This window comes from Mustela putorius, unplaced genomic scaffold (assembly GCF_011764305.1).
Source record: "Mustela putorius furo isolate JIRA1106 unplaced genomic scaffold, ASM1176430v1.1 tig00000174_pilon_pilon_pilon, whole genome shotgun sequence".
NCBI lineage: Eukaryota > Metazoa > Chordata > Mammalia > Carnivora > Mustelidae > Mustela > Mustela putorius.
The window spans coordinates 33,624,339-33,651,956 of NW_025421304.1; the positions used below are offsets into that span (position 1 = coordinate 33,624,339).

Here is a 27,618-nt window from a genome sequence, read left to right on the forward strand (position 1 = left end):
GCCTGAGCAGGTCCACCAATGGCTCCTTGTATGGAGGAGATTCTAAGCTGATGGTCTCTCAGTGGCGCAGAGCAATGAACCTGAACAGAACTGTTCATTTAATCAAAATGTGATCATCACGTTTAACCAAAATGTAATGACCATAGAGCATTGATAGGAAGGGTTAATGAGACAAGAGGAAGTAGAGTTAAAGATGAGTTTAGAATAAATGCTCTGGGTTTTATGGAAGGCAATTCAATTATTTAGATGACTGCAGTCATGTGTGTAGGGGTAGGGTGGGAAGAGGGAAAGTGCTGAGAAGCTGCCAAAGCCTTACTGCTGGCCTCAATTCTCAATCTCCAAGTGGAGAAGTTCATTGGAATGTGAAATTCAGGCAGAAAGCCAATGAGAGAAGTGACCACATCCTGGAAGTCATGGGGGCTACAGCCATATGAAGCTCTCCAAGGGCTCAGCTGCCTGCAGCCATACTGGCCAACTGGGTTGCCAACCAGTTCCAAGACGATCACCCTTTTATAAGGTTTCTCATATGCAGACCCTTGGGATCTCTTTTTACCAAGCAAAGGAATGGAGCAAAAACCTGGTAGGGATTTTTAATTGCATCTATCACCATATTTTATCTTCAAAAAAGGTTGAATAAGCCAATTTTTTGCAAGTGATGTCTAGAGCATCACTGATGCACATTTAAATAAATGTCACCACAGAGAATGTGTTCCGTTGTCCTTTATACAGAGAACCTCGCCTGTGCTACATCGTGTCCACTTAGGACAGCATATTCAGTGTTCTTGCTCAAGTAACTTTTCGATGGCTTGGGCAACCAAGTGGGAGAGCTGTACTGGCGACGTAACGTAGTTGTTCAAAGTGAAGGTGCCGAATGGCACAAAGTCATAAGCCAAAGCCTTCAGCAAGAAGTTTAAATTCTTGACCTTTAAGTCCACATCTAGAAAATGGAGACAGTGTTTTCCTTCCAGGATTCTGGTAAGGATTTGATGTGGCTGGATCATAGCACACGCTATGTATAACTATTCCTGTTCTTAGTGTTTTTCTCTAGAGGATGCCAGTTAAAATGTCACTGGTACATTGGCACCGATCTGTTCATATTAGTAATGCTTTAGCTGCTCTCCAAGAAGATGTCATAGATTAGACGCTATGACATATGTCAGGGAAGAACCCGAGTGATAGGTTGAGAAGATGGCATTTATACTGGAGAGGTGCGGGTGTGAACGAGTGAACAAATCCTGGGTCAACTCAGAATTTTGTAGGAACTAATGTGAAAGTGATAATTTCTGTACATGAAAACAAAGTAAAAGCTATACATGATTCTAATTCCAGAGAAGTGTGTGTAGGAAAAGTATATAAACAATTAGCTTGGAAAAAGAGAAAGATTTTGAAAGGCACTGCTAAGTTTTGTGTTGTGCTATGAGAGCTATCAGTTGTAAGTCATAGTAGTCTTGAAAACCAGAATGGCATATCATGGCCACTTGTGATACCTTCAGTATATTCAAAGTTCCAAGGATTATTTTAAGCCTTTTATTTTAAGTTCTAAAGTCAAATGGCGACTCTTAGAATTTTAGTATGTGAGTATTTTAAGTTCTAAAGTCAAATGGTGACTATTAGTATCTACTATTATTAGTAGATCATGGCGGGATATGCAAAGGAATGGAAATATGTATTTTCTATTTTTAAGTTATTTCTGATCTAATTTGAGGCATAGTACGTATACCGAAGATAACATTAACAACTAATAGAATGGTGTTTGCAAATGATATGGGACCTCAGATACACTGAGAGACCAGGAAGTAAGCGAGTTCCCAATATTTGCTCTATTCCCAGTATTTGCTATATCATGGAGATTGCGGGATGTTGGAAGGGTTACAGTAGTTTTAGAAAGAGATGAAAGACCTAGAAGCACAAAGGGTGTGTCCTGCAGTCTTGTCTAAGTCTTGGAGTCACATGTTTGTTAGCAGAGTTTACTTCCTTGCGCTTGAGGCCGTTGATTGTCTTGCTTGCTCTCAATCTGGGTCTGTTCTGAGCACCTAGAGGCGGGTGCTTACCATAACCTGCCAGTTTGCTCCTTCAAGGCTGGTGGGAGCAGTTTCACTCATGCTTCTTATTTGTGTCTTTGACCTTTAGGACTCTTTGAAGGGCTCTCCTGATTAGGTCATGTCCACCCAGGATAATCTCCCTTTTTAGTAACTAAAAATTAGCTAAATTAGGGATCTTAGTTAATTAACAGCATCTGCAAAATACCTCTTGCCATTTAATGTAATATAATCACAGGAATGATATCCTATCGTATGCACAGATTTTGCCTGCACTCAAGGGGAGAAGGTTATGTGAGGTATCTGTAGCAAGGGGCTGGAATTTTGGGGGCTGTCTTAGAATTCTGCCTTCTGAAGGATTCACACACTTGGCTATCTTTCCAGCAGAGAGCTGCCTGTGCCATGGTGCTACTTATATTTAAGGAGCTCAGGGGCTAGAGATATCCAGATGTCCTTGCAGGATCCTGTGGTTCTATAGTGAGGGTGTGGCCTTCTTGGGAAGAGGGAGGTTCCAGAGCTCAGAGAACCTATCAGCCTCTTCTCTTGCTGAGCAAACTCATATCTGCTCAGCCAGCTTTTAACTAAGCTGTCAAAAGCAGAGTGGGAATGTACCCCAAAGCCAGTCGAGCTTGTCCGTTGCTTGATTATGAAATCAAACACAATAATCTTAACCAATGAAATGGAAATATCCTCCATATAATTTCATGTTATTACTCAAGGAAGGTTATTGTTTCTAGTTGGCTTAGTACCCTCTCTCCCACCCTTAGTTAGAAATAGCTGTTTATTAAAATCACTTTACAGGCTCACTTATTAAAAAGCATTTATCTGCAGAAAAACTCCTTATCACTATGCAGCATTTCAGCCTTCATCTTTAAGTGCGATATTTTGAGACACAAATAACAACTCTCAAAATAATTTAGTAATAAAATGGAGTATTTGCTCAGAAATGTCGAAATATCATCTAATATGACTAGAATAGGAATTGAATTGAGGCTTACTCAATTTTCCCTCTAGGAATCAAAATCTAAAACATTGCAATTTCAGGTTGAAAATATCAGTTAATGGAAATAGCACACACTTAGGAGGTCATCATTGCTGTGAGTTCGTGCACATGTGATCTCGCTGGGCACAGCGTGAATGCTCCTGAACATTCTAATGACATCATCAAAGGTGTCCAAATGAAAAGATGCCCATGTTCTCTGAATTCCTTTCCACTTTCCTTGGGAATTGTGGCCACTCAATTTCTGTATTATATGCAGTCTTAAATCCTGTTTCCCTGGAATAATAAATCTAAATCTAAATAAAAGAAAAGAAAATGTATCTAAAGCTTGAGGGATATAAAGAAAAATATGGCCTTTTGGAACATTAAAAATTGTTTCTTAATGGGAAACCAGTACATCACAAGGATGCTTTACTTCCTTTTTTGGGTTAGTAATTCTGTGCCATTTTCTTTTTTATTTTTTTAGAGGGTAGGACGACACTGTGTTTAGCATGTTAAATGCTACCCCCTCTCTCCTTCTCAAGGGAAAATTCCTATAATAAAATTTTGTAAGAGATATCCAGCTAAATTTTATTCATTTCTAACTCTTGGAGTTTTGGATTTATAATAATAAACACTTAGGGCAGCAATCACAAACACTTATATGTACTTATACACCAGGTGCCAGTACTCTTTATATGCTGACTCATTTAATCCTCAGAAACCCCTGCTTACCTTAGTACAATCGTGTTCCCCATTTAGAGATGGGGGAGGCAGTTTCAATGAAGCATTTAAGATCACTTAGTAATTGGAAAAGACAGGACTTGAGCTGAGGGAGGATGGCTCCAAAGCTGTACTTGAACTCACTATGCTACAGAATGTGCTGGTTTCTGCGCGGAGTGACGGGTACAATGTGATGCTGATCATGTGATCCCAGCAAGTGGAGACCCAGACCACCTTGTAGGTGCTATGATAGATGCCTGTTCAGGTTAGGGGCCTTCCAGAAGGGAGTGAGGGGTGGTGGCTCTCAGGAAGAGTGACATATAGTAAAGGGAAGTATGGCTGTGACTTGGAAAGGAAGCAGTTGCTCAAAATGCCCCAGCTTTGTGCACTGAGGAGAGGCTTCGAGTAATCTTCCAGTTGGCTTTGGGAATGAACCAGTCTTGTTTGTCTCAAATTGCAATCATATGTGTGGATTCTATTAACTCTAAGGGCTTACTAAAAATGGGAGTTCTCATCTTTAAAACAATATATGTGTGTCCCCACATCAGACTCAAAAGTGCATTTTAACAATGAATGGGCAATATTTTGAGGCATAGAATCTGCAAAAAATTTCCTTTCTTGGTTCTACACCTCTAGTTTGGTAACTGTTGTAGGCGGAGTAATGGCCTTCCAAGGATGTGCACATCTTAATCCCTGGAATCTTTGACCATGTTACCTTTGTTGGGCATAGAGGATTTTGCAGATGTTATTAGATTAAGGCTCTTTGAGATGGGGAGATTATCCTGGATTATCCAGGTGGGCTCAGGGTTATCACAAGAATTCTCAAAAGTAGAAGCAGCAAGAGAGTCAGGGAGAGGTGTGATAATCAGAGGCCATATGGAAGGCAATGAATGAGCCTGTAGAAGGTGGAAAAGGGAAGCACTCAGATTCTCCCCCAGAGCCTCCAGAAGAAACATCACCCTGCTGAAACCTTATTTTAGCCCATGAAGTTAAGTCTGAACTTCAGACATCAGAACTGTAAGATAATTGATTTTTGTTGCTTTCAGAAACCACCAAGTTTGTGGCAATTTGTTATATCAGCAACAAACAGCAAACTTACTACAGCAGCCATTTACTTTCTCTGTCTCTATTCCTGGGCTATGAAAAGCACAGAACTGTCTGCATAATACACTCAAGAATTTTTACATGAACCTATTAGAAAGAAAAAGGAGAAGAAAAAGTTCTGTATAATATATTACAAACCTATTTTCTTTTAAAGAAACGTCTTCATTACCACTTGGCTGTAGTTGTCCTACCATGGATTTAATGTCAGTTTAATCTGTGTCTTACGTTCTGAAATCTATTTGAATTATTTTGAGTTTCCCTGTAAGTCCTTTTTAAATCAAGAGTCAGTTCTGAAATTTAGATGTGGTCGTAAAAGGAACTGCTCAAAGTTACGGGTCCTCAATCTCTTCATCACAGTGTCACATGCGGCCATTTTGTCGGGAAAAGTTCATGACGTGTGCAGGGTCTTAGAGCTCTGCTATCTCTTTGCTTTGTAATTATTTGTTTTACCTTTTCAACTTTGGTTGGTTTTGTTGTTGGATTTGTAAGTCTCCTTGTCCTAAAATCTGGACTTTAAATAGTTACTATTAAGCCTCTAAAATCAATCAGCCTCTGGCTGTGTTGTCATTAAAAGTTAACTGCCTTCCCATTAATCCATTAATCGTGCAGATTAATTGGGAAAGCGGTTCAAACCAAGGCTCTAACTTGGGACACATAAGCCCGTGTTTGCCTCCAAGTGAAAGTTTATCCCATTAACATCACAGCGTATTAAGCAATTATATATATAATTCACACATGGCGTCTATAGGACGAAATGTATATATGGCGTCTATAGGAGAAAATGTATAGAACCTGAGAGGCTGCTGCAATAATAAATTCTTGACAACGAGAAAATCACCCCGTGAGTCTGACCACTTCTAGAAAAAATACTGATACTTACTTGTTTTAAGTTGCGGCAATATGTTGTTCTTAGATTTAAGCCACTGATGGACAGATGATGAGGAGAGATGAAATTAGGATCGGCCTATATTTTGTCGCCTGCTCTTCTGAAAATTTTTTTTTATTTAAAACCACTTATATCACTATTCCTTAAAACTTCTTTTTCTTGCCAGAATGTTACTGTGTAGTAGCTGCCTCCATACATGGGTGGTTGACTTAGCTGTGGAGGGAAGAAGGGGGTTTGTATGGAACACAAACCACTTTTCAATCTTTAAACCAGCCTGATGAAGCCATAGGAAAAGCAGAAAGACATTGCAGAAGGAACAAAACTCTCCCTTGGATAGGGATTAATCTGGAAGTCTGTTTTATTGGTTTCTGAGCTAGCGTGGTACTGGCTGCACTACTCCCCAGACAAAGGAAGTCAGAGTGTGACCTGGAATGGGGCACAGTCACAGGAGAGTCCTAGCTCTCCCCCATGTGATTCCATTCTGCAACCAGGATGCATTACTGAAGGCGCCGGTTCCACCTTCAGTTCCAGAGACAACGTGGAGCTGATCCATGTATTTTTTTTTTTAATTTGTATCTGTTTTATTTTATTTTATTTTTAAATTTCTTTTCAGCGTAACAGTATTCATTGTTTTTGCACCACACCCATGCAATCCGTGCCCTCTCTAATACCCACCACCTGGTTTCCCCAACCTCCTACCCCCTGCCCCTTCAAAACCCTCAGATTGTTTTTCAGAGTCCATAGTCTTATCCGGAGGCTAATGATGCTTTTCAGATATACCTGGGTCTTCTGGAAGTTCTTAGGATGAACTTATGGGGCTTTTCTTTGATGTGCTGAGCGAATTTCTGAGATGATTACAATTGTGCAGATGAGTCTGCAGAGTTGGGAAGAACTTATTATCATGGCAGTAAAGGAAGACCCTGAGAAGAGGCAAAAGCTAATGGTTCTGAGTTCACTATCACAAGGGAGTCAGCCATCATCACTTGTGTCGGACAGAGACTCAGAGGCAGGCATGATGGAAGGAAAGCTTTCTACCTGGAGGTATGCTCCGGTTGGAGGCTTCTGACATAGGGAAGCAGAAAGCAGGCTGAGCAGAAGCAGGACATCCTATATGATTTATCAGGTGTGTGTATTTGGTTCCTTCTATAATTGGTAGAGAAATCTCTACTAAATACATTTATCCAGTACTAAGTTGAAAGCAGAGGTAAAAATTAGCAAAATTCCAAGTTATTAGCCAAGTCCTGGCTGTTTGGGGCCAGTCGATACAGAGGTTATTATTTGGCTTTTTGGGCTTGTTACTGTAGATAGTAGGTTGGCTTCCTGGGCTGCTTGCTGTAGGTTATAGGTCAGAGTTGTATTTTTGTATATCATCTGGCCATTGCCCTTTTGTATACCTATTCTCTAGTTGCGCAAGAGTCAGAGGTGCATGAGGGATTGGATCCTGTGCCATGCCAGGGTGGGGAGATGGGACTACTCCTGGAATCTTGGAACTAGGCCTGAACAATTTGTAGAACTAACTTAGCCTGGGCTTATGGTAAAAGAACAATATTATTGTCTAATTTTTTGGATGAGGTCTTGGCTTGTACACAGTATTTTTTATATAGGCTAGCACAATTCCTTAATTTTTCCTAATTTCAACTAATGACAATTTCAATAATATAGATTAGAATAAGACATTTTGTTCAAGGAAATGGATTTCTTGACAAGAAGGCCATTCCTTAATCCTGATTCTGTCAGTGGAATATTTGGACTAGATCTTTCTGAGAAGACTGAGATTCTGTTGTTTCTAAATCTCCTTGTCTAAGATCTCAATCTGCCTCGAGTTGTATGGGAATTTTAAAATATTTTAAGCATGGGAGTGCCTGGGTGGCTCAGCTGGTTAAGTGTCTGACTCTTGATCTCCACTCAGGTCTTGATCTCAGAGTTGTGAATTCAAGTCCCACTTTGGTTAAAAAAAAAAAAAAATTAAGTATGTTTGCTCTCTATCCTATCCTGTCCCATTATATCCTATCCTATTCAATCTAGTCCTATCCTTCTCCAGTGCATAGTCCTCTGGGAAACATGATTTACTAGCAGACATGCAGTGATTTTGGCAGGACTCCAAATAACAGAGAAGGTGGTTTTACTCAGTGACAACTTAGCTCAATGCTGCTGCAATCAGACCTTTGTTTTGGTCAAGTATATTTAAGATTACCAATACTTGTTTCAATAGTATACTCACTCAGAATAGGAGTTCTGTATCCTTGGGTAAATTATTTAACCATGGTATACCTTTTTCTTCAATTGTCTGATGGAGTTAATACTATCAAGTAATACAGACTATTTGTCAGGATCAAATGAGTTAATACATGTGAAGCACTGAGAACATAAGCAGCTAATAACATATACCCATTAACTTAGTACAGGTAGTATTACACAGAGATTAAGAAAATTGAATTACTTTTATTAAAAACTGAACAGCTTTTACTTACTTATGAGAATTATGCATTAAAGCCCTTAGTAAAATAAAATTAAATTACTTTCAATCGAGCTATATTAAAATACTTTCACTGTAGCTTGCATCTTTATTTGTAAGAGGCTATTGAGTTTTTTATATACACAATTTGCCAGAGATCTAATTTATCATTGTCTTTTAATGACCATGGTAAGTTTTTCTCTCAAGTGAAGAATAAATGGTGACTTTTCTGAGATATTGACCCAAAAGCTGTAGGTATGTGTATCTTTGTATGTGTGTATGTATATGTGAAAATGTCTCAATATAAATTAGGTTAATATGGATATTCTAACATAATTCATTAAAATTATCTTCTACATGTAATCAGGGTATAGATTTTTTTTAACAAAAATAGATTAAAAACTCTAGTTTCACATTTCTGAGTTTATCAAGGCTAATGTGGAAATTCTAATATGACTTTCAGAAAGGTTGAATAAAAAGTAACAATTTTGGAAAAACACAGAGTAGAGAGTCATGTTCATTTCTTCCTCTAAAAAAAAAAAAAAAGGCGTTAATTAACCAAGCATGTACTACTGCGGTTTTGAATAGTACAATCCTTCCCCCTTAATGACTGTATTTTTTTTTAAGATTTTATTTTTATTTATTTGACAGACAGAGATCAAAAGTAGGCAGAGAGGCAGGCAGAGAGAGAGGGAGAAGCAGGCTTCCCGCTGAGCAGAGAGCCCGTTGTGGGACTTGATCCTAGGAACCTGGGAGGGCAGAGGTCATAACCCACTGAGCCACCCAGCGCCCAATGACTGTATTTTTAAATTTCATTAGCCGCTGGACTCTTAATGAGCTCCTGCCCTTTGACCTTGATGTACCCCCCACCTGATCCCTCCAATCATAGAGATGTCAGGCTGTACTCGGTCCACATCTGGTTCCTGCAGGGAGTTGGGGCAGTGGAGTTGGCTACTCACCTGTGGCCGCTGAGCTGGGTGAGGGGTGGGACGGCGTGGGAGCTGAGTCCCCAGCATGCACTGCGGGCAGCCCAAAGCCTGGGTGGAAGTTGTGATGACTCCCGTTCTGCCCACTAGCCCCTAGGAGGAAAGCGGATGCAGGCCAAAGCTCTCTTGCTGGGAGGTAGACAGCCCAGTCTGTCCCGCGTGTGGGTGGTGAGGGGTGCAAAGAGCAGCCCCGGGGGCAGGGAGATCTCAGTCTCCCTCGGCCTATCCTAACAGGTGGGGAGGGCAGCGAAACAGTTCCATCCTGCTCCTGTCATTCGGAAGCCTTCCTTCTCAGTGTCAAAGCACCGATGGAGAGGAGTTGGGGGCTAGGACCTCCACACCAGGGCAAAGCAAGGGCTGCAGAGAAAAAGAATGGGCAGCACATATGCCAGTGATGGGCCAGAAGCAGAGGTGAGTGGCCTGCAGCACTGGGGGAGAAGTGGGCTGGGGTAAGAGCCCCAGCCTGGGCAGCACATCTGCTCACAGCAGCAGGAGGGGTCCACAGAGGTCGAAGGGATGGTCCCAAACTGCCCCCTCCACAGTTAGCACAGGTGCTCCCTGATTGATGACTCGTGTGGTGGGCAGTCCTTTGGAGACTTACAGGGATGGGTGTGAAGGCCCTGTACTGTACGCTGTATATTTATGTTTGCAAATGTGTACATTATATATGTAATACATGTGTTGTATGTATAATATATAATGTGTATATATTTATAATAATATAATGATATATAATATGTATAGCCTATAGCATATTCAGACATGTAAATACGTGTGTACTAATGCATATGCAACTTTGAATCTACAAAATATTTACACATATAAATACATATTTTTATACATTTATATATACATATAATGTATATGTATATTCTGGTTTGTGTGAATTCATGTTTATGTATATGTATACATGTATGTATTCTTTTTTTAATGACACATTTATATGTATATGTGTTCATATAAAATATATTCATATATATTTATGAGGATGGCATACAGTGAATGCCATCACTTATAATTTAATAGCCAACTTAGCATTTATACAGCCTTTATACACATTATAAATGTACATGTATACATTATGATATATGTATACATTATGATATATATTGCATATGTATATGTATGTACATATATGCATTAAATTATCTATATATTATACACACATACATATTATACACACATATATAAGTACACATTTGTGCATGTGCAAATATACTATGTGCACACTGTAAGACATACATACTATTATGTGCATAAAATAAATGTACATATATATACATCTCTGATGTAGGGACCAGGATGTTCATGATCTGACATAGTATTTTGTTTAAAAATAATACAATTATGTTTCTGAACTGACTTAGTATGTTATTTCAGATTTGATTGCTCCTTGCTTAAATACTTACATATTTATGCACTCTGAACAATGATCATATGCTCTCTGAGAAGCTGTAAATTATTAATCATGAAAGTTTGAGGAAGCCAAGAGTTCTAAATGAGAGATTAGTCCAGAGAAGACTAGTTCACTGGGTTGCTTTTCTAGAGTCTAGGATAGGGTTTCTCAGCTACTGCACTATTGACATTTGGGACTGGATAATTCTTTGTCTTGGAGGGTTGCCCTGTGCACTATAGGATGATGGCAGCACCCCCGTCCTCCACCCACTAGATTCTAGAATTTCCCCAAGCTGTGATGACTAGAGCGTTTCCAGATGTTGCTAACTGTCCCCTGGGGTGTTAAGTCACCTTCAGTTGTGGTTCACAGCTTTGCAAGTCTAGAACGTGTATTTCACTGCATTTACTGATGCAATCAGAGAAAACTTGTTTTCTGAATTCAGTTCACAGGAGACTGATGTTTAATCCATAATTCCATTTTCTTAAGGTCTAGAGGGAACTATTCCTTTTACTCCAGACTTGTTATTGCCATCTGAAACCTCCCTCCCTTGTTTCAAGACTGTTGAAGATCAATAGTTTTACAGTTTATTTATTATTTTATAGTTTTTTGGTAATAAGTTGCTTGGCACATCTGGAATAAGAGTAATACGACTTTTTTTTTTTTTAAAGATTTTATTTATTTATTTGACAGAGAGATCACAAGTAGGCAGAGAGGCAGGCAGAGAGAGAGGGGGAAGCAGCCTCCCTGCTGAGCAAAGAGCCTGACATGGGGCTCCATCCCAGGACCCTGAGATCATGACCCGAGCCAAAAGCTGACATTTAACCCACTGAGCCACCCAGGCGCCCCAATAATACAACTTCTTGAGAGACAGTTGTTTATGTCATAATGGTATCTGATGAAATTCCTATATTCCAGATCTAAAGAAATAGTAGTTGTAGTTATGTCATTCTTACATCCTGGATTCTAGGCCCCAGCTAACTTTTTAGACATCGTGGTTCCACTACAGTGAGACAAGCAAATTAACCAAAGTCTGTGTGTCATTTACCTCATCTGTAAGTAATATTGATATCTCAAAGAGGAGAAAGAGTGATAGAGATTAATAACTTTGTGAAATTGTTAAGTTCTTAGCACAGAATACTCACTGAATGTCTGTTATTATTATTTTTATGCAAAAATAACTTTAGAATATTTTATTGCTAAATAAACACACAGTCGTTCATGGGGGAAATATGTGTGCTTGTGATAAAACATAATAAGGTCATGTAGTCACCACTCAGACCAATAACTGGAACTTTACCAAATACCAGAAGCCTCCCTGACCCATTTCCCATATCCCATGTCTTTTCCCCCATAAATGAAATCACACCCATTCTCTTATTTTAATCCCACCATAAGCTAAAAATAGAACAGTATTGATTCTCAGTTTATAATGGCAAAAACAAATGAGCAGTAAATATATGCCCTCAAGAGTGATTGCATTGGAGAGGCATTTTACATCTGAAACGTCGATTTGAATCTGCATAATTGATTGTGAATTGCAGTTAAACATCCTTTTTTGGTCACACTTATACCTGAATACTAATAATGATTCAAAAATGACTGTACTTCTGGTAAATACACACGGCGCAGGCCCTCTCCCCATAGAGATATGCACTTGTTTGCACGTGCAGATGCACACACAAGTGTGCTCTAAGGCGTTTTGGTAAGTTGCTCATGGTTGGGCATAATCAAAACTCCCTCTGTCACCCCATGGATTATGTGTCTCTTTATGTCTGTCCTCCTTAATACTTGAATTACCACCAGATGGACAGGGTCAGTACTTAGGCCAATCAGTAGACATGCAGGGACTGTGGGCCAGTTACCAAGTCTGTCCTAAGAGTTAGCTGAAGAATTTCAGGTGTGCAGGAAGAAAAAGTGGACTCTAAATGAAAATGAGATGATCTTAAAAAGTAAAATGTTATCTCAGGCAAATTCTTCTGAAAGACATGCTGATGTTAAGTTGGCATTCCTTATCTCTTATACTCTAGACATTTAGCTTTAAAGAAAAACATTTCCAATAGCAGGACTGCCAAAATATTGTAGTTTGAATACTAAAGCAATGAAACTACTAATGACTTTAAAAATAACTGTTCAGGCAGAATAAGCTTCATAAAATTTCAAATGAATCTAGATAATTCCTAGATTAATTTAAATGAAATTGCTTACTGTTAATTTAAAAATTAGGACAATAACCTTGCATGATTTTTAATTACCAATTATGTTAAATTCTAAATATGAAAGAAATGTTTTTTTCTGATTAGAGTAAAAAATGGCAACAACTTAATAATTGTATAAAATAAAATACAAATATATAAAGATTGAATATATTGAAGAACTAACTGAATGAAATAAGTGTATATGGATATTGTGGTCACCAGGAGATCATTCTTATCCCTTCCCTCTTTCTTGGTGCCTTATTTTAAATTGTATGTGGTACACATAAAAGCATAGAGGATGGGGCGCCTGGGTGGCTCAGTGGGTTAAAGCCTCTGCCTTCGGCTCAGGTCATGATCTCAGGGTCCTGAGATTGAGCCCCGCATCGGGCTCTCTGCTCAGCTGGGAGCCTGCTTCCTCCTCTCTCTCTCTGCCTGCTGCTCTGCCTACTTGTGATCTCTCTCTCTCTCTCTGTGTCAAATAAATAAATAAATAAAAACCTAAAAAAAAGCATAGATGATAGACAGATGTGTGCTTTCATATATATCCTTATGTGCATGTTGATATATGCATACATGTATATACACACACAATAGACACATTACCTTCCTCCAGAAGTATCCACTATCCTGAATTTTATGCTTTTCATTTGTTTTTTTAAGTGTTTTTAAAAATTCACATGTATTCCTAAACAACATATTGCTTAGCTTTGCTTATTTTTAAGATACTTAAAACTATCAATTATGTCTTATATGGTCTCTTATAATTTGATTTTTTTCACTAAAAATTTTGTGTCTAAAGATCCAACTATATCTTTGGTGTGCATTAGTGTGCTTTCTTTGTACTGATGCAGATTACTCCACTGTGATGAGTACTACAATTCATTGATCTGTTCTTTGGTCATTGGCTGTTTGAGTTGTGAACGATTGTTTTCTATTATGAACAGTGCTGCTGGAAACTGCATGTCTCCTGGTGCACAATGCTAGAGTTTCTCTAGGTCAATGTTTGCCAACTTTTCTCTTCTCATAGGACAGAGAAAATACTAGTACTTGTATCACATCCTTGGGTTAGAAAGGCAAACTCCTTGAGACCAGCGGTTCGTCCTAGGGATACTGTGCCCAGGATGGCATATATATCAGGGGAATTGGAGGAGCATCTGGGTACGGAAAGTTCAAATGCACAAGCTAATGACAAATTGTTTTTTTAAGTAGGTGCTCAAATTTACACTTCCACTAGCAGCCTGTTGGAGCTTCTCTTGGCCCACATTCTGCAGATGATCTGGTGTTGTCAAAATCCTCAAATCTTGAGAATATACTGTCTGTAAAATAGTATCTAACTGTAGTCTTGATTTACACTTCTTTTTACTGATGAGTTAGATCATCAGTTTATGTAGGTTCTGTTCTGTGTCTTTTCCGCTCTTCCCTTGTGCTGTTTTTCCAAGTGTGTTTTTTAACTGATTTAAAGGTAGTTTTTCTTTCTCTCTGTCTCTCTTTTTTTAAAAAGATTTATTTATTTTAGAGAGAGAGTGTGTGTGTGAGTTGGGGGGTCAGGCAGAGGGAAAGAATCTTCAGGCAGAGTCTCTGCTGGGCATGGAGCCTAACCCAGGGCTTGATCTCATAAGCCATGAGACCATGACCTGAGCTGAAACCAAGACTCAGACGCTCAACCAACTGAGCCACCCAGGCAACCCCATTTATCTTTATTTTATTTTATTTTCCTTAATTTGGCATACTAATCATATGCTGTTTTGCACGCACTTTTCACAGATGATGTTTCTCTTTATGTGTCCTTTGGCAACCATAATTTCTTAATTTTAATATAGTTTAATTTATAAATCTTTCCTTGTATACCTTTTTTATAAATTCAGTATACTGACTGGGTATTTTTGTTTCTTGCTTTTGGTAAACCTTTTTTCCACTTCAAGATATTATAATTTCTGTGGAAATTTTTCTTCCCTATTTCCTATTCTCTTGTCTTTAAATTCTTTTTTCTTTTCTTATTGAACTTAATAGCCCTCGGGTGGAAAATTGCATATAAGCAATGGGCATGTTGTTCGAGATCCTGGTACTTTTTTGTTTGGTTTTGTTTTGTTTGTTTGACCTGTTGGATCCAAGGAAGCTGTCAGCACTGTACTAACCTGAATGTGGATTTTCCCTTTTGGTAGATGATTGTGATGAGCCTCTGGTGTCCACCTTGTCTCAGGCATCATTCAGCAGTTCTTCTGAACTTTCTAGCAGTCATGGTGCTGGATTTGCAAGACTAAATCGAAGAGATGGTAAGTCTGCTTTTTTCCTTCTGATCGGTTCATGATGAATCTCATTAATTTTCTATTCTCTTATAATAAAATCATTACAAGTGATATATTGTGAAATATATATATTTCACAATCAGCAAATGGCTGGAACTCATGGGACATATAGGGGCTGTAGGACTGGTTCTGGAATGGCCAAGGGTCACATCCCATTTTAAAATTCTGTATCATCATTTCAGCACCAGAAGAAGCGAATTCCTTCAGTATGGTGAGCTTCATATATCTCTTATAAAATAAACCTCTCCACAACAATATATAATCATTATGTATATAGTAGCCATGAAAATTTAATTGACCCTCTATTTCAAGTTACATAGGAAGCTCACAAGAAGACGTAATTTTCAAAGATGCTAGTTATTTAAAAATAAGAATCCCACAGTTTGTTTCATTCTCAATATAGGTGACACGATTTTCTTTCCTGTGGAGGAAAGAGAACTTAATAAGTTTCGTGCTCCTGTAGGAATACTCAGTTCTTACTGTTGACAATCTCTTAGGTAGGTTGTGTTTGATTTCTTGACTATGTTTAAAGGAAGGTGTGGATAATTAAAAGGCAACTTGCTATTGAAGTAAGAGAGGATTTCAAAACTCTGCACACTTAGAGACAGCATCATCGTGGCCCCTTTCCATAATACGCTAAGGCAAAAGCCATCTGCACTTACATTCTATGGAAAGAGGCTTGGCAATCCTAACACAGAAAACATTTTTAGCAACCACGAAAAAATAGACGCCGACATCATATATTATTGAAACCACGATTTGCTCATTTATTATCCCCTTCTCGCTGCCATATGTCAGCCACTTCTCATTTTTCTCCTTGGTGTTATCCTTGGTGCTATTGTAATGCTTGAGCACAATGAACATTGGACATAGCAAATGGATCATACGTGTGTCTGTCTGTCTGTCTGTGTTTTGCCATCTGGTACACATGATAAATATCTGATACTTTAGCATGACTTTAAATTTAAGTTTATTTTAAAATGATATCTTCTCTTATTTAAGACAGTCACTTATGTGTGTTTCTGGGTGTGAAAGCATCAGTGGGAGAGCAAACATGGAGATCCTTGTATCAGATGGGGAATTTGAAGAGCTTTGAATACATTTGCGTAGACCCTGCTTGTCAGTTACATTTATTTGCCTTGTAGTGAGGGTTAATGGTCACACTGGACTCTCTCTCCCTATTTGCTGTTCTGAATTTTTGACTGACCAAAGGCAAGTGAACTCTCCTAGCCTCTCTGGAGACCGGTCCAGCCCCTGCCCCCACAGTTCTCCTAGCAGAAATGCTGACATCACTGATCTTACAATGAGCCTTCCCTCTTATAGTCCTTTTCAAAGTAGGGCAGGCTTTTACATTTACCACAGCTCCATTAGAATAAGAAGAGCTTTCTTAGAATCTGGCCCATGGAAGGGTACAAAATTTAATTTAACTATTTATCGTTGTTTTGTTTGTTGAAATTTAATAAATCACACAAAATATATATGTTATTAATTGGATCAGGTCATATTTTACATTTATTTATAGACTCATCAGAAGTCTTCATGAGTGAGACTCATTTTCATTCTTAATTTGTTTCTATGGCTCTTGGTGAACCACAATATCAAACTTCATGAATCTCATTTGCATGTTAATGAAATGGAGAAACAAAACAGGATCATTTTAATTATCTTTTGCTGGTTGTCAACCTACTTGATTACATTTTTTCTTTTTTATTTAGTTTTTCTTTTTTCTTTCCTCTTAATTACATCAAGTGTTTACAAAGGAATGTCAGATTTTGAGTGATTTATTAAAGGCTATATATTATTTCTACTATCTACATTTCTTGTAGTTTATTTATTTATTTATTTTTAAAGATTTTATTTATTTGAGAGAGAGAGAGTGTGAGAGAGAGAGAGCATGAGTGGGGGGCAGGGAATGAAAGAAGCCGGCTCCCTGCTTAAGCGGGATCCCTGCTCATCAGGGAACCTGGCATAGGACTTGATCCCAGGACCCTGAGATCATGACCCAAGACAAAGGCAGTCGCTTAACTGTCCGAGCCACCTAGGCGCCCCTCCTTGCAGTATATTTAGACTGTGGAAGGGTGTTTCGTCAAGTCAGGAGGTCATGTATAAATAAACCAAATCAACAAATAAAGGTCAAAGTGTCCCAGAAATACAGATAGAGTGACCTCTCTCTTGTGGAGTCACTCTAGAAATCTAGAAATCTTAGAATCTTAGAATCTAGAAATCTTAAAGCCAAAGAAAGACAATCGAGAAACAAAGAATCCGGCTCGTCCAGCTGCTGTTCTCTCTCTGCTCGCTAAATGCCTTGGTTAACTGTGAACATAAAGAGGCTCCATTATTCCCGTGCTGGGAGAAGGGGACCAGGAAAAGATACTGTTGAACACAATGAGTTACCAGGAGAGAGGAAGAAAAATGAACCTTTCAAAGGAATATTAATTAAATTTTACCAGTTGAATACTATTGTGGGTTGAGTTGTGTCCTCCAAAAGGACGTATTCAAGTTCTCACAGATACTTACCCACGAGTCTCTATTTGGACATAGGGTCTCCACAGTGCGATCAAGTTAGAGTCATATGGGATTAGGTCATACTGGCTTTGGATCAGGGAGCTCCAGATCAGGCCTTCTAAGGAGAATGAGATTTGGAGACACACAGAGACAGAAGAGACCAAGAGAAGAAGGCCATGTGGAAATGGGAGATGTAGAAACGGAAGCAGAAATTGGGACGATATGGCCGCAAACCAAGATAGGTGTGTATTGCTAGTCACTGCCAGACGCTAGGAGGAGGCTGGGAAGGAGTCTTTTCTAAAGCTCCAGGAGAAGGAGTGTAGACCTGCTGACACCATGATTTTGGACTTCCAGCCTCCAAAACTGTGGAAAATAAGTTCTGTTGTTTTAAGCTGCCCAGTTTGTGATATTCAGTGTTAGCAGCCTGGGCAGCTAGTACCAGTGCCGTTGAGCAAATAACTTCTTTTCCATATTTGTTTGTACTGGGAGATGACTCTCAACTTGAACCTGGAAGATTTCATAGCTCAGAGGACTGTAATCCAGATGTAACCGTAAATAACACAGACAAACAAAAAGCCATCACTGCTAATACTGGCTACATAATGGGATTCAGCCCCTCTCTGCCTTTATATAATACCATATTGTTACAGTTTCAGTGTAGTTTGAATTGTGATGGGCACCTAAAGTTACTGCTGTCAATGTCAAGTTCAAACAGGTTCTAGTGCACCATTTGATAGTCCAAGTGTGTTCTTAGGACAGAGTGTAAGGAAGCCACTTAAGTAGAACTGTTCTTCATGCTGCAGTGTAATCCAAATGACAATTTGTATTTTCATGTGCTCGGGAAACCTAGGAAATGGTTTATTGCAAACTGATATACTTGTGTGTTCACGTAAAATAGTAAAGTAGTAAATAAAGTTATTATGCACAGCAAAAATAAAATACTTACAGGTATGAGTACAAACATATATACGTGCATGTGTTTATTTATATAGCAGATTGCTTCCATAACCGAAAAATATGGTAAGTTTTCTCTCATCTATTCTGTAAGATCAAAATATATCCTATTTTGCTAGAAAGTTGAATGTTTGTCTCTATTTTCCCACTGTCAGTTTTTTTTAACTGCAGCTAAACCCTTCTACTCAAAATGCTTACAGAGCAGTGCTTCCCCATGCCTATAGAATTTGCTGTTAAAATCAAGCATCTTATCTGTAGAGAAATTAGCATATTTGGTTAATTGACAGAACTCCCATTTTCAGATGTACTTCTAAGAGAATAATTATGATATTCTATACAGGGTTATTTGGTGATTTTTACTGCCCTAAATTACTGTGCTTGTTCGCATACAACTATCATGCCTAAATTAAAACCCAAAAGAAAAATCCCCAAGGTATGCATGATGCATGTCAGTGCTGAAAAGGACAGATAAGGTGAATGTTTCCTGCTGTTAAACAGATTGCATAAAATCTCTTATAATTATCACATTTTTAAAAAGATAACAATAATGCACTTAATAACAATTCTTTTCCTTTATGAGGAAAAGAATAGGAGATGAATTTTGCACAGAACTGGAAAGACTCAAGCCTAAGGAAAGGGGAGCCTCATTGGCACAGTGAGTGTGGGTCAGGAGTGTGCCTGAGAGGTCCCCAGGCCAAGAGATGGGGTGGACAAGCTTCCCGACTGAAAAGAATATGGATTTGGTGCATTGGGGATGGACTTTTCTTGTATGTGTTAGGGAACAAAGATGCCAGCAATTTATTTGCTTCTGTATTCTGTTTCCCCATTAAACCCAGAATCTGATGTGCCTAAGTAAACCCTTGGCACCTGAGTAATTACCAAATTGCAAGGGTCATACACCTTTATGCTGATTTGGGCTGTGAGTACATGACTTCTCACCAGCTCTGCCTGATGCCTCTGTCTCCTGCCCTAACTTATCTCCAGGATTAGGAGATACACTGAGATGAGAGCACTTAAACCCAACTAAATCCCTGAGTAGTCAGATCCCTGAGAGTTACCCCTGTAGTCACAGAACACAAGCATCCCCAGCACACTTGAACCTTAGCTAACGTGCTCTCATACTCTCTCTCTCCAGTGGATCATAAAATTTTAGGTGAAAAGCAGACACCTCTGGATTAGACATATCTGAGACCAGTTCACCATTCTAGGGTTTAAATTACTGAAAACTCTTACTCATTTAAGGACATAAAAAAAAAATTTAACCACTATGATTTAATTTTCTACTTTTCTTTCTTTTTTTTTTCTATTTTTAAAGATTTATTTATTTGAGAGAGTGGAGAGGGGAAGAGTAGAGGGAAAGGGCAGGAGAATCTTAAGCAGACTCGGGACCAGGCACAGAACCTTATGAGAGCTCCAAGTGGGGCTCAATCCCACGACTCTGAGATCACAGCCTGAGCCAAAACCAAAAGTCGGATGGACAACCGACTGTGCCACCCAGACACCCCTTTAATTTCCTTATTTTCTGTTGAAAGAATAGGGTTGATACTGAAGTGGTATTCGCTTTATGGAAAATGATGGCTCTGATATGACCATAGGAAAACCACTGTCCCAAGAGAATGTTAAACAGTTTCAAAGCGTGTCCTGCGCATTAACCACAGTTTAACAAACCTCACGGGACCAAAGGTAATCTCGGGAAATTTGGGCTTCCATGTAACTCTGGTAGGAAGAGTTGATTTCTTCCTGACTAATTACAAAGCTAAACAGTAATTACACTTATCTTTTATATGTCCATTAGTAGCTCGAAGCAAAGATAAAACATTCTCCTATATCCTTAGTCAAAGTCTGTGAGCTAGGGTCATCTGATGGTTCTACTTAAAATATTCTACTTTTTTAGCAACCGGAAATTGGTTTATGAGGTTAAAAAAGAACTTCCAAAGAGATTAACATTTTGATAAAGGTTTGGAAAATGAAGTTCTAGATCAATTTTATGGTCCGTGGTGTGTCACCTGTGCTTATAGATTATATTTTGTATGCTGGCCTTGAGAAGGTGGAATAAAAATGAGTGAAGATTTACATCTTATTTCTCCATATACCTACATCCTGTGTTCATTAAAGCAGAGGAGAGCTTCCTGTCATTTCTGTGATTAATATAGAATCACTTCCACTCTTCTATTGATTCACTTGACTTAAGACCAGAGTTGATCATCCACCTGGCTGCTTGGCTCTCTCTTTACTTTGGATGTGGCCGTCCCTTCTGGGCTCCTTCCTTAAGGGTATGTTCCATTCTCTTCTCATCTCTTCTGCCAGAGTCCTGGTCTTCCCTCTATCTTCCCTTTATGGTCTTTGTCTTCCCTCTAGCACACTTCCTTCAACTTAAGTCTATCTGATATTGTAATCCGAGTAGATGTGTAGATGTGCCAAGTAGCCAATCCTAAGCAATTTATAGTGATAAAAAAAAAATCTGGTTTTGGCAACACAAAAACTAGATCCTAATACTAAATTATGAGTTGCCTTAGGGAATGAAATTTTCTCCTTTCCTATAAAAGTAGGGGGTTGAATTCAAGGATCTCTAAGCTCCATGACAATATAGCCTTCTTATTTATACTACTCTATAAGCAATATCTTTTCTTTCTGACTCGCTCTAATAACGGGGAGTTTTTCAAAGCATGTGAGTGAGTGAAAGTGAAGGGCCTTCACTAAGAAAGTAAGTAGGGTACCTTACGGCAGATTGTTCTTCTCTGTGCCCTCAAGTGAGAAGACACAGAATTGTCCTGGCTTAGGAAATGTCCTAAACTAATCCTAATCCTAAATCTAGGAATTCAAGTTATAGATACTGAATATCAAATACTGAAATTGATACAGTGCCTCAAATTTGGTCAATTAAAATACATTCATAAAATTTAAAGTTATCATTAGTATAATGTACCTTTCTTTGTGTATATCTAATACTTTTCAGAGTGCCAAGGAGGAAAATTTCACAGGTAAGGACAGAGAAAACCATGAGTTATGGGATCATGTGGTGTGTTAGGTGGACTCTTCCAGAAGCACACCCTGGGCCATGATGAGGTGCCGGTAGGTTATTAGGGGATATCTACCAGGAGAATGCAGTGAGGGAGGTGGGGGAGAAAGCAGAGAGAGGAAGGGAAAGAAACCAAATAACTGCAAGTCAAGTCCTATACACAGCCTGATCACCCAGGAAACTCTGGATGTTCAGATTATTCCTAAGCTGTTGTCCTACCTCATGGTAAAGGAACTGAGTCTAGCAAGGTGGCTGGTCAGTTTAGGAAAGTTAATGTCTCAGGCAGCTTGGGCTGCTGTAACAAAATACTGTAGAGGTCGTAAGTGGTAGATATTTATTTCTTCTTGTTCTGGAGGCTGGGAAGTCTTGAGATTGAGAGATGGTGGCAGATTCAGTTCCTGGTGAGAGCTTGCTTTAGCTAGTAGATAGCCACCTTCTCGCTGTGTGCTCACACAGCCTTCCCTTGATGTGTCTGGGGAGAGCGCTTCTCTCCATCTTCCTCTTCCTAAAAGAGCACTAATCCCCTCACCAGCGGCCCACTCTCAAGACCTAATCTAAACCGAAGTACTTCTGCAAGTTAGCACCAAATACCATCACACTGGGGGTTAAGGCTTCAACTATGAATTTGGGGGGGACATAGATTCAGTCTTTAACAGCTTCATTTCTATAAACTAGTAAACCAGCTAGAAAGTGTTAACTGCTTGAAGATATCTGATAGAAACCCAAGATAGCCAGGCCTTCAAGGGGGAAAGATCCTGGAGAGAAACGAAATAGTATATAGTGAGCCTGACATTTTCTGCACCAAACAAGAGCTTTAAAATATATGAAGAAAAATGGACAGAAACAATAGGAGAAACAGACAATACAAATTGATGCACAAAACGGAGTGAGGAGTTTTTAACTGCTCTCTCTGACTTGTATTGAAGAAGTAGGCAAAAAACACTGAAAGTACAGAAGATTTTAACAGCTAAGTTAACAAATTTGACTAAATATGTAAATATGTAATTTATATTTGTGTAATGGGTAGGTTGTATAAAACCCTACCCCCAAAAACTACAGAATACACATTCTTGTCCAGTGTATGTTTGCATATTTACTTAAGCTTATTCTGGGCCATAAAAATTGTTTGAACACATCTCAAAGGATTTAAATCCTACAGAGTAAGTCCCTTGGCCATAGTTGAATTAAGCTAGAAATCAATGATTAAGAACAACTTCAAAACCTTAAAAAGGTGTGGAATTTAATTAATATACTTTCCAAAAAGAAATCTCAGTGGAAATTAGGGGACATTTTAATTCAATGATAACCAGATACTGTAGGTGAAAACTGAGATAGCACATATTACAGGCTAGCAGCCTTCCTTGCACATATTACCAAAAAAAGGGCAGGCTAAATATTCATGATCCGACCATTGCCTGCTTCTTCTATTTCCTGAGAATTTCTTTTAAAAATGGCAGATTAAACCAAAAGTAAGCAAAAGGACAAGAAAAAAGTACATTGATTAATGAAATAGCAAAGATGCAATACAATCAATAAGACAAAACTATAACAAGAGGATATTTCAACAAACTTTTCTGCTAATCATGGTGAACATTTAAATGAACTGAAAAAATTATTGGAAAAACACAACCTAAAAAGTTGTGCCCAAGAAATAAAATGGATAATTTAAATATCCCTCTGTCTGCTAAAGATAGTGAATCCATAATTCACATGCTTCAACGGAGAAAACTCCAGGCTAAAATGCCTTCATACGTGAATTCTCCCAGATACTTTTAAGGAAGATAAAACTCTAATCTTCCACATTCTCTTCCAGAGGACAGAAAAAAAGTCAAAATACTTCCCAGCTCATTCTATGAGGCCAGCATAACCTTGATACCAAACCCTGTCAAGGACAAACAAGAAAGGAAAATTAAAAGCCACTCTCTCTCATGAATATAAATGCAAAATACTCCAAACAAAATGTTAGCCCATATGTGTGGAGGGACTGGGACTGAGCTTCAGAATGAGAATACACCCTCTTGGCTGGAAAGCCCATGTGCTCTCCAAGCCGGGTGGGTCGCGTCACCAAAGAAACAGTGAAAGCAGGGGCTTGGAACCTTCCAGTCTGATGTACAGAAGAATCCTGAGCATCTTCCCGAGCAGGGGATCACGCAGAAGTGTGAGGATAGCCAGCAGTAGAAAACCATCTTTTTTTTTTTTTTTTTTTTGTATTCACTCTTATTAGAGACTATGGTCATTAAAGATGTGCTGTAATCTGTTGGACCTCTCTTAGGTGACACATCCTCTCAGCCACACCTCTATCTCTAGCCAGTGAGGTAAGGAGCAAGTCCAGCTTCCAACAGGTATAACAGGGCCTCTTCTGGGATTGTACCACTTACCTGAAGCTTCCTGTCCATGGTTTCCTTGATGCTCCCAGGGAATCCAAGGGACATTATAATTGTGACTGTGGAGTATGGGGAGTAGTACCTGCCTATGAGGCTGATCTTGACCGACAGAGAATAACAACCCAAAAGGACGGATAAAACCTTCCTGCTTTGTCCTCAGGGTGGGAAGTTCTGAGATGCATTTCAGTAAGGGTGCTCAGAAGTATTAAATTCCTATTTTATTCACACATTGTTTTTCTGATTTTGTTTCGTTGTGTGTGTTGTCTTATATCTCACAGAGCTTCTTTCTCATGATTATTTTGAATTCTTTGTTAGGCAGTCTGAAGATCTTCACTTCTTTGGGGTCAGTTGCTAGATGTTTATTTATTAGTGTCCTTTGGTGGTGTTGTGTCTGCCTGATTTTTTGTGATCTGTATAACCTTGCATTGTTGTCTGCATTTGAAGGAGGATCATGGGACAGGTCCCTGGGCAGGCAGGATTGGTCCCAGACTGTGTCGGAGGGGTCTGGAACTGATTCAAATGGCTGTGTCAGGGTCCACAGCTTGGACCAACGTCTGCAGGCCTGCTTTCAAGGTCATGGAAGAAAGTGTCTCCTGCCAGACTCCTGGGTGGGCAGGACTACTCAAGGACTGTGGCTAAGAGGGCCTGGAGCCAAGTCACGGGGCTACTTCACAGTCCAGTAGGGTCAAAGTAGGCAGGCCTACCACTAGAGTGGGTGTGTCTCCCTCCATGGGCCTGAGTGGGCAGGACTGCTTCTGGACTGCAGCTGACAGGGTTTAGAATGGGGTACAGGACCCCTTCAAGATCCACAGTCAGACTGAGATTTCAGGACTGACCTCTGGGGGCAGGCTCCTGGAGGGGCAGGACTGCTTCCTGATTGGGCAGTGAGGGACTGGCCCAGTCTCCTCATGGACAGAACTGCTAGGAGGGGCTGGAGCCCAGTTACAGAGCTGTTTCAGGATCTCCTTCTGGATGGAAACTGGAGAGCCTCCCTCCAGGGTTGCCGTCAGTTGTATCTCCTGGATGGACCCTGGGAGGGCAGAATTGCTTCTGGCCTGTGGCTGGTTCCCAGAGCTCCCGTGATGGCACTTTTCTGTCCATGGAGGGTTGCCAAATTATTGTTGCTGTGGGTAGATATGAGCAGGAGATTTCCTACTCTGCCATCTTGCTGACATCACTTCATATATTCTGTGTCTGTCTATTGTTATCATCCTCTGTCTAATGATCTGTAATTTAAAACCTGTTCCCATAAATTATCTCATTTGATTTTTTACTATAACCCCTTTGAAGGCTCCCCTGCAGATGTACTTTCATGAGAAAAGATGTGGAAAAATTACAGGATTTTGTAAGGCTCTCTCTTTGTTTCTTCTCAAATAGAACTTTATATCAAAGATTTTCTCTCTCAGTGGGAATTGTCAGGTCCTTAAAGGTCTAATAATTTAAGTAGAAAGCTAGCCCCAAATCCTGTTTAAGTGATTTGAGGATTGTTATTTTTCTCTTATCTTTTCTACCCTTTAAAAAAAAGTTGACATGTAATGAATATTAACAATAGAAAATAAAAGGGACACATGTAAGATGGACTATATAATTGGCCATATAAAATGTAACTGATTTAAAAGACTATATAAAAATATCTGACCATATAAAAATGAAAAACAGGATCAGAGACTCTGTGCCAAAATGAGAATGTTTATGTGGGTTTTTCCAAAGCATCTTCCTTGACCTTGGCATTGTTCATGCCCTCCTAGAACGAGCTGGCCCTCTGCCAGGGCCTCAGGAGGAGGTCTGTGCAGACAATTCCCACATTTGCGCTGGAGGAGAAACATGTCTAACAATCTCCTTTCTTGTATTTTCAACTGCCTGCTGGAATTTTCCAGCTGCCTATGAGATGTCTTGTCTTTATAAAAAAGCTCTACATATCTTAAGTTAAATATTAAGTTAAATATAACACCTCCAGGCCCGCTTCGGCTTATAATTATTGTTCTTTTCTGATTCCTGGTGGTTATCTTAATCACCATGGCTTAACATTCTTAGACTTTTAGTTCTCTCCTTGATCCTTGCTTCTGAAGATGATAAGTTCTATGTGTGGATGCAGGAAATCTCTCTCTCATATTTTGTTTCTTTGTTTGTTTCCATTGCTATTAGCCTATTGCAGTTTTTGGGTTTCTAACTAAGGTTATTTTAATAGACCCATAACTGCTCATTCAATTTTGAGGCTTTTCTCAATAAAAATCCACTTTCAAATGCAGTTGTGACCTTGTTTTTGCCTATTTCAGGTTTCAACCCCAACTTCATTGCACTTATGGATGTTTCTGAAAATGTTTTCTAAAGTCTAGCTAATATTCTGCAGTGGTTGAGCAGATAATTTGGTAGTTTTAAGGAAAGAGGAAAAATATTCATAAACTTTTTCAGATTTAATAGTAAGATAATCTGTGAATTGTCTGCTATTTACTATTTACCAACCTATTTACTATTTACTATTTACCAACATGCTATTTACCAACAGAGTGTAGCTTCTCTAACCCATCTTTGCTTAATTTGTGGGCTCTTATATTTGTTCTACAAATCTAATTATTTAATCTAATAAATCTAATAAATATTACATGGCATTAATTCTGTGAGTAGCACAAACCCATAAAGGGCTCACTGATGCATAAAGTATCAATGGAATAAAAAAGTAAGAAATAGAAATTTCAATAATACCCTAACTATACGGAATGACCATGATTTTAGCACAAAGAACAAAACACGCAAGCTGGGATAGGTATGTGAATATTTGAGTGTGGTGATTTCATACAAGCATCCAAATAAAGCAAGCACTGAAGAGATGAAGCAGAGACATTGGATCTAGTAGAAAAAGACTTTAAATCAACTGTCTTAAGTATCCTCAAATAACCAAAAGAAATGAGGAGAATAATGTCTCAACAAGTAGAGAATATCAATAGAGAATAGTACATTATAACAAGAAAAAAACTAGTGTTTCTAATGTGAAGGTTATGAATTTTTTTCTGTAATGGAAAAGAAAGAACTAATAGGCATCCAAGCTGGACTCCTTGTAACAAACAAACAAACAAAACAAAACCCCCCAAACCTTCTCATTATTGATATGATAGGGAGCAAAGTAGAATAAGTTTTGCAGAACTCCTCTATCAAAAGACACTATCAAAACCTATATTTTCTAAGAGGCTCTGAATGTGGAAGAGTAGCTATTATGAGAAAATGCTAGCAGACTCCTGCTTTCTTCGATGTGAGAACTACTTTGATTTCTGAGTTTTAATCCTGCTTCTGCCTTTATAATAGCAAAACCACTCATCAGTCTTTCAGTCTGGTTTGTCTTGGTGACCCATACTGGGGGAAAAAAAATACTTTTTCTCCTGTTCCGGTTCGTCTGATGTGCCATGTGGCAGCCTGGAATGTGCGGTGGGGCTGGACTGAGATAGCAGTGGGTGGACAGGAGCGGCTTCATTCACAGAAGATGGTTGGCAGACAGTCGCGGGTCTCAGTGTTACGGTCTTACCAAACTGTGGTCACCGCGAAGTGGGCGGTAGGGAGTTCTTTCCATGGTATTGTGCAAACAAGTGGGCAGTAGCTTCTGCTTTTCTGCATTAAAGCACAATAGTTAATGTGGGGAAGGGTGAGCCCATAAATTCCTATAATGAAGGAAGACATAAAAACTTTTTTAATGAC

General features: G+C 39.0%; 1 protein-coding gene across 2 annotated transcripts in view; it reads left to right on the forward strand.

The window, feature by feature from the left end:
* Positions 1–27,618, forward strand: part of CNTNAP4 (contactin associated protein family member 4) — a 236,901-nt gene that overhangs the window by 20,383 nt on the left and 188,900 nt on the right. For both annotated transcript variants that reach the window (XM_004753962.3, XM_004753963.3), the window contains exon 2: positions 14,926–15,036. In XM_004753962.3, coding sequence (XP_004754019.1) covers positions 14,926–15,036 — 111 coding nt within the window. The remainder of the gene's footprint in view (positions 1–14,925; positions 15,037–27,618) is intronic.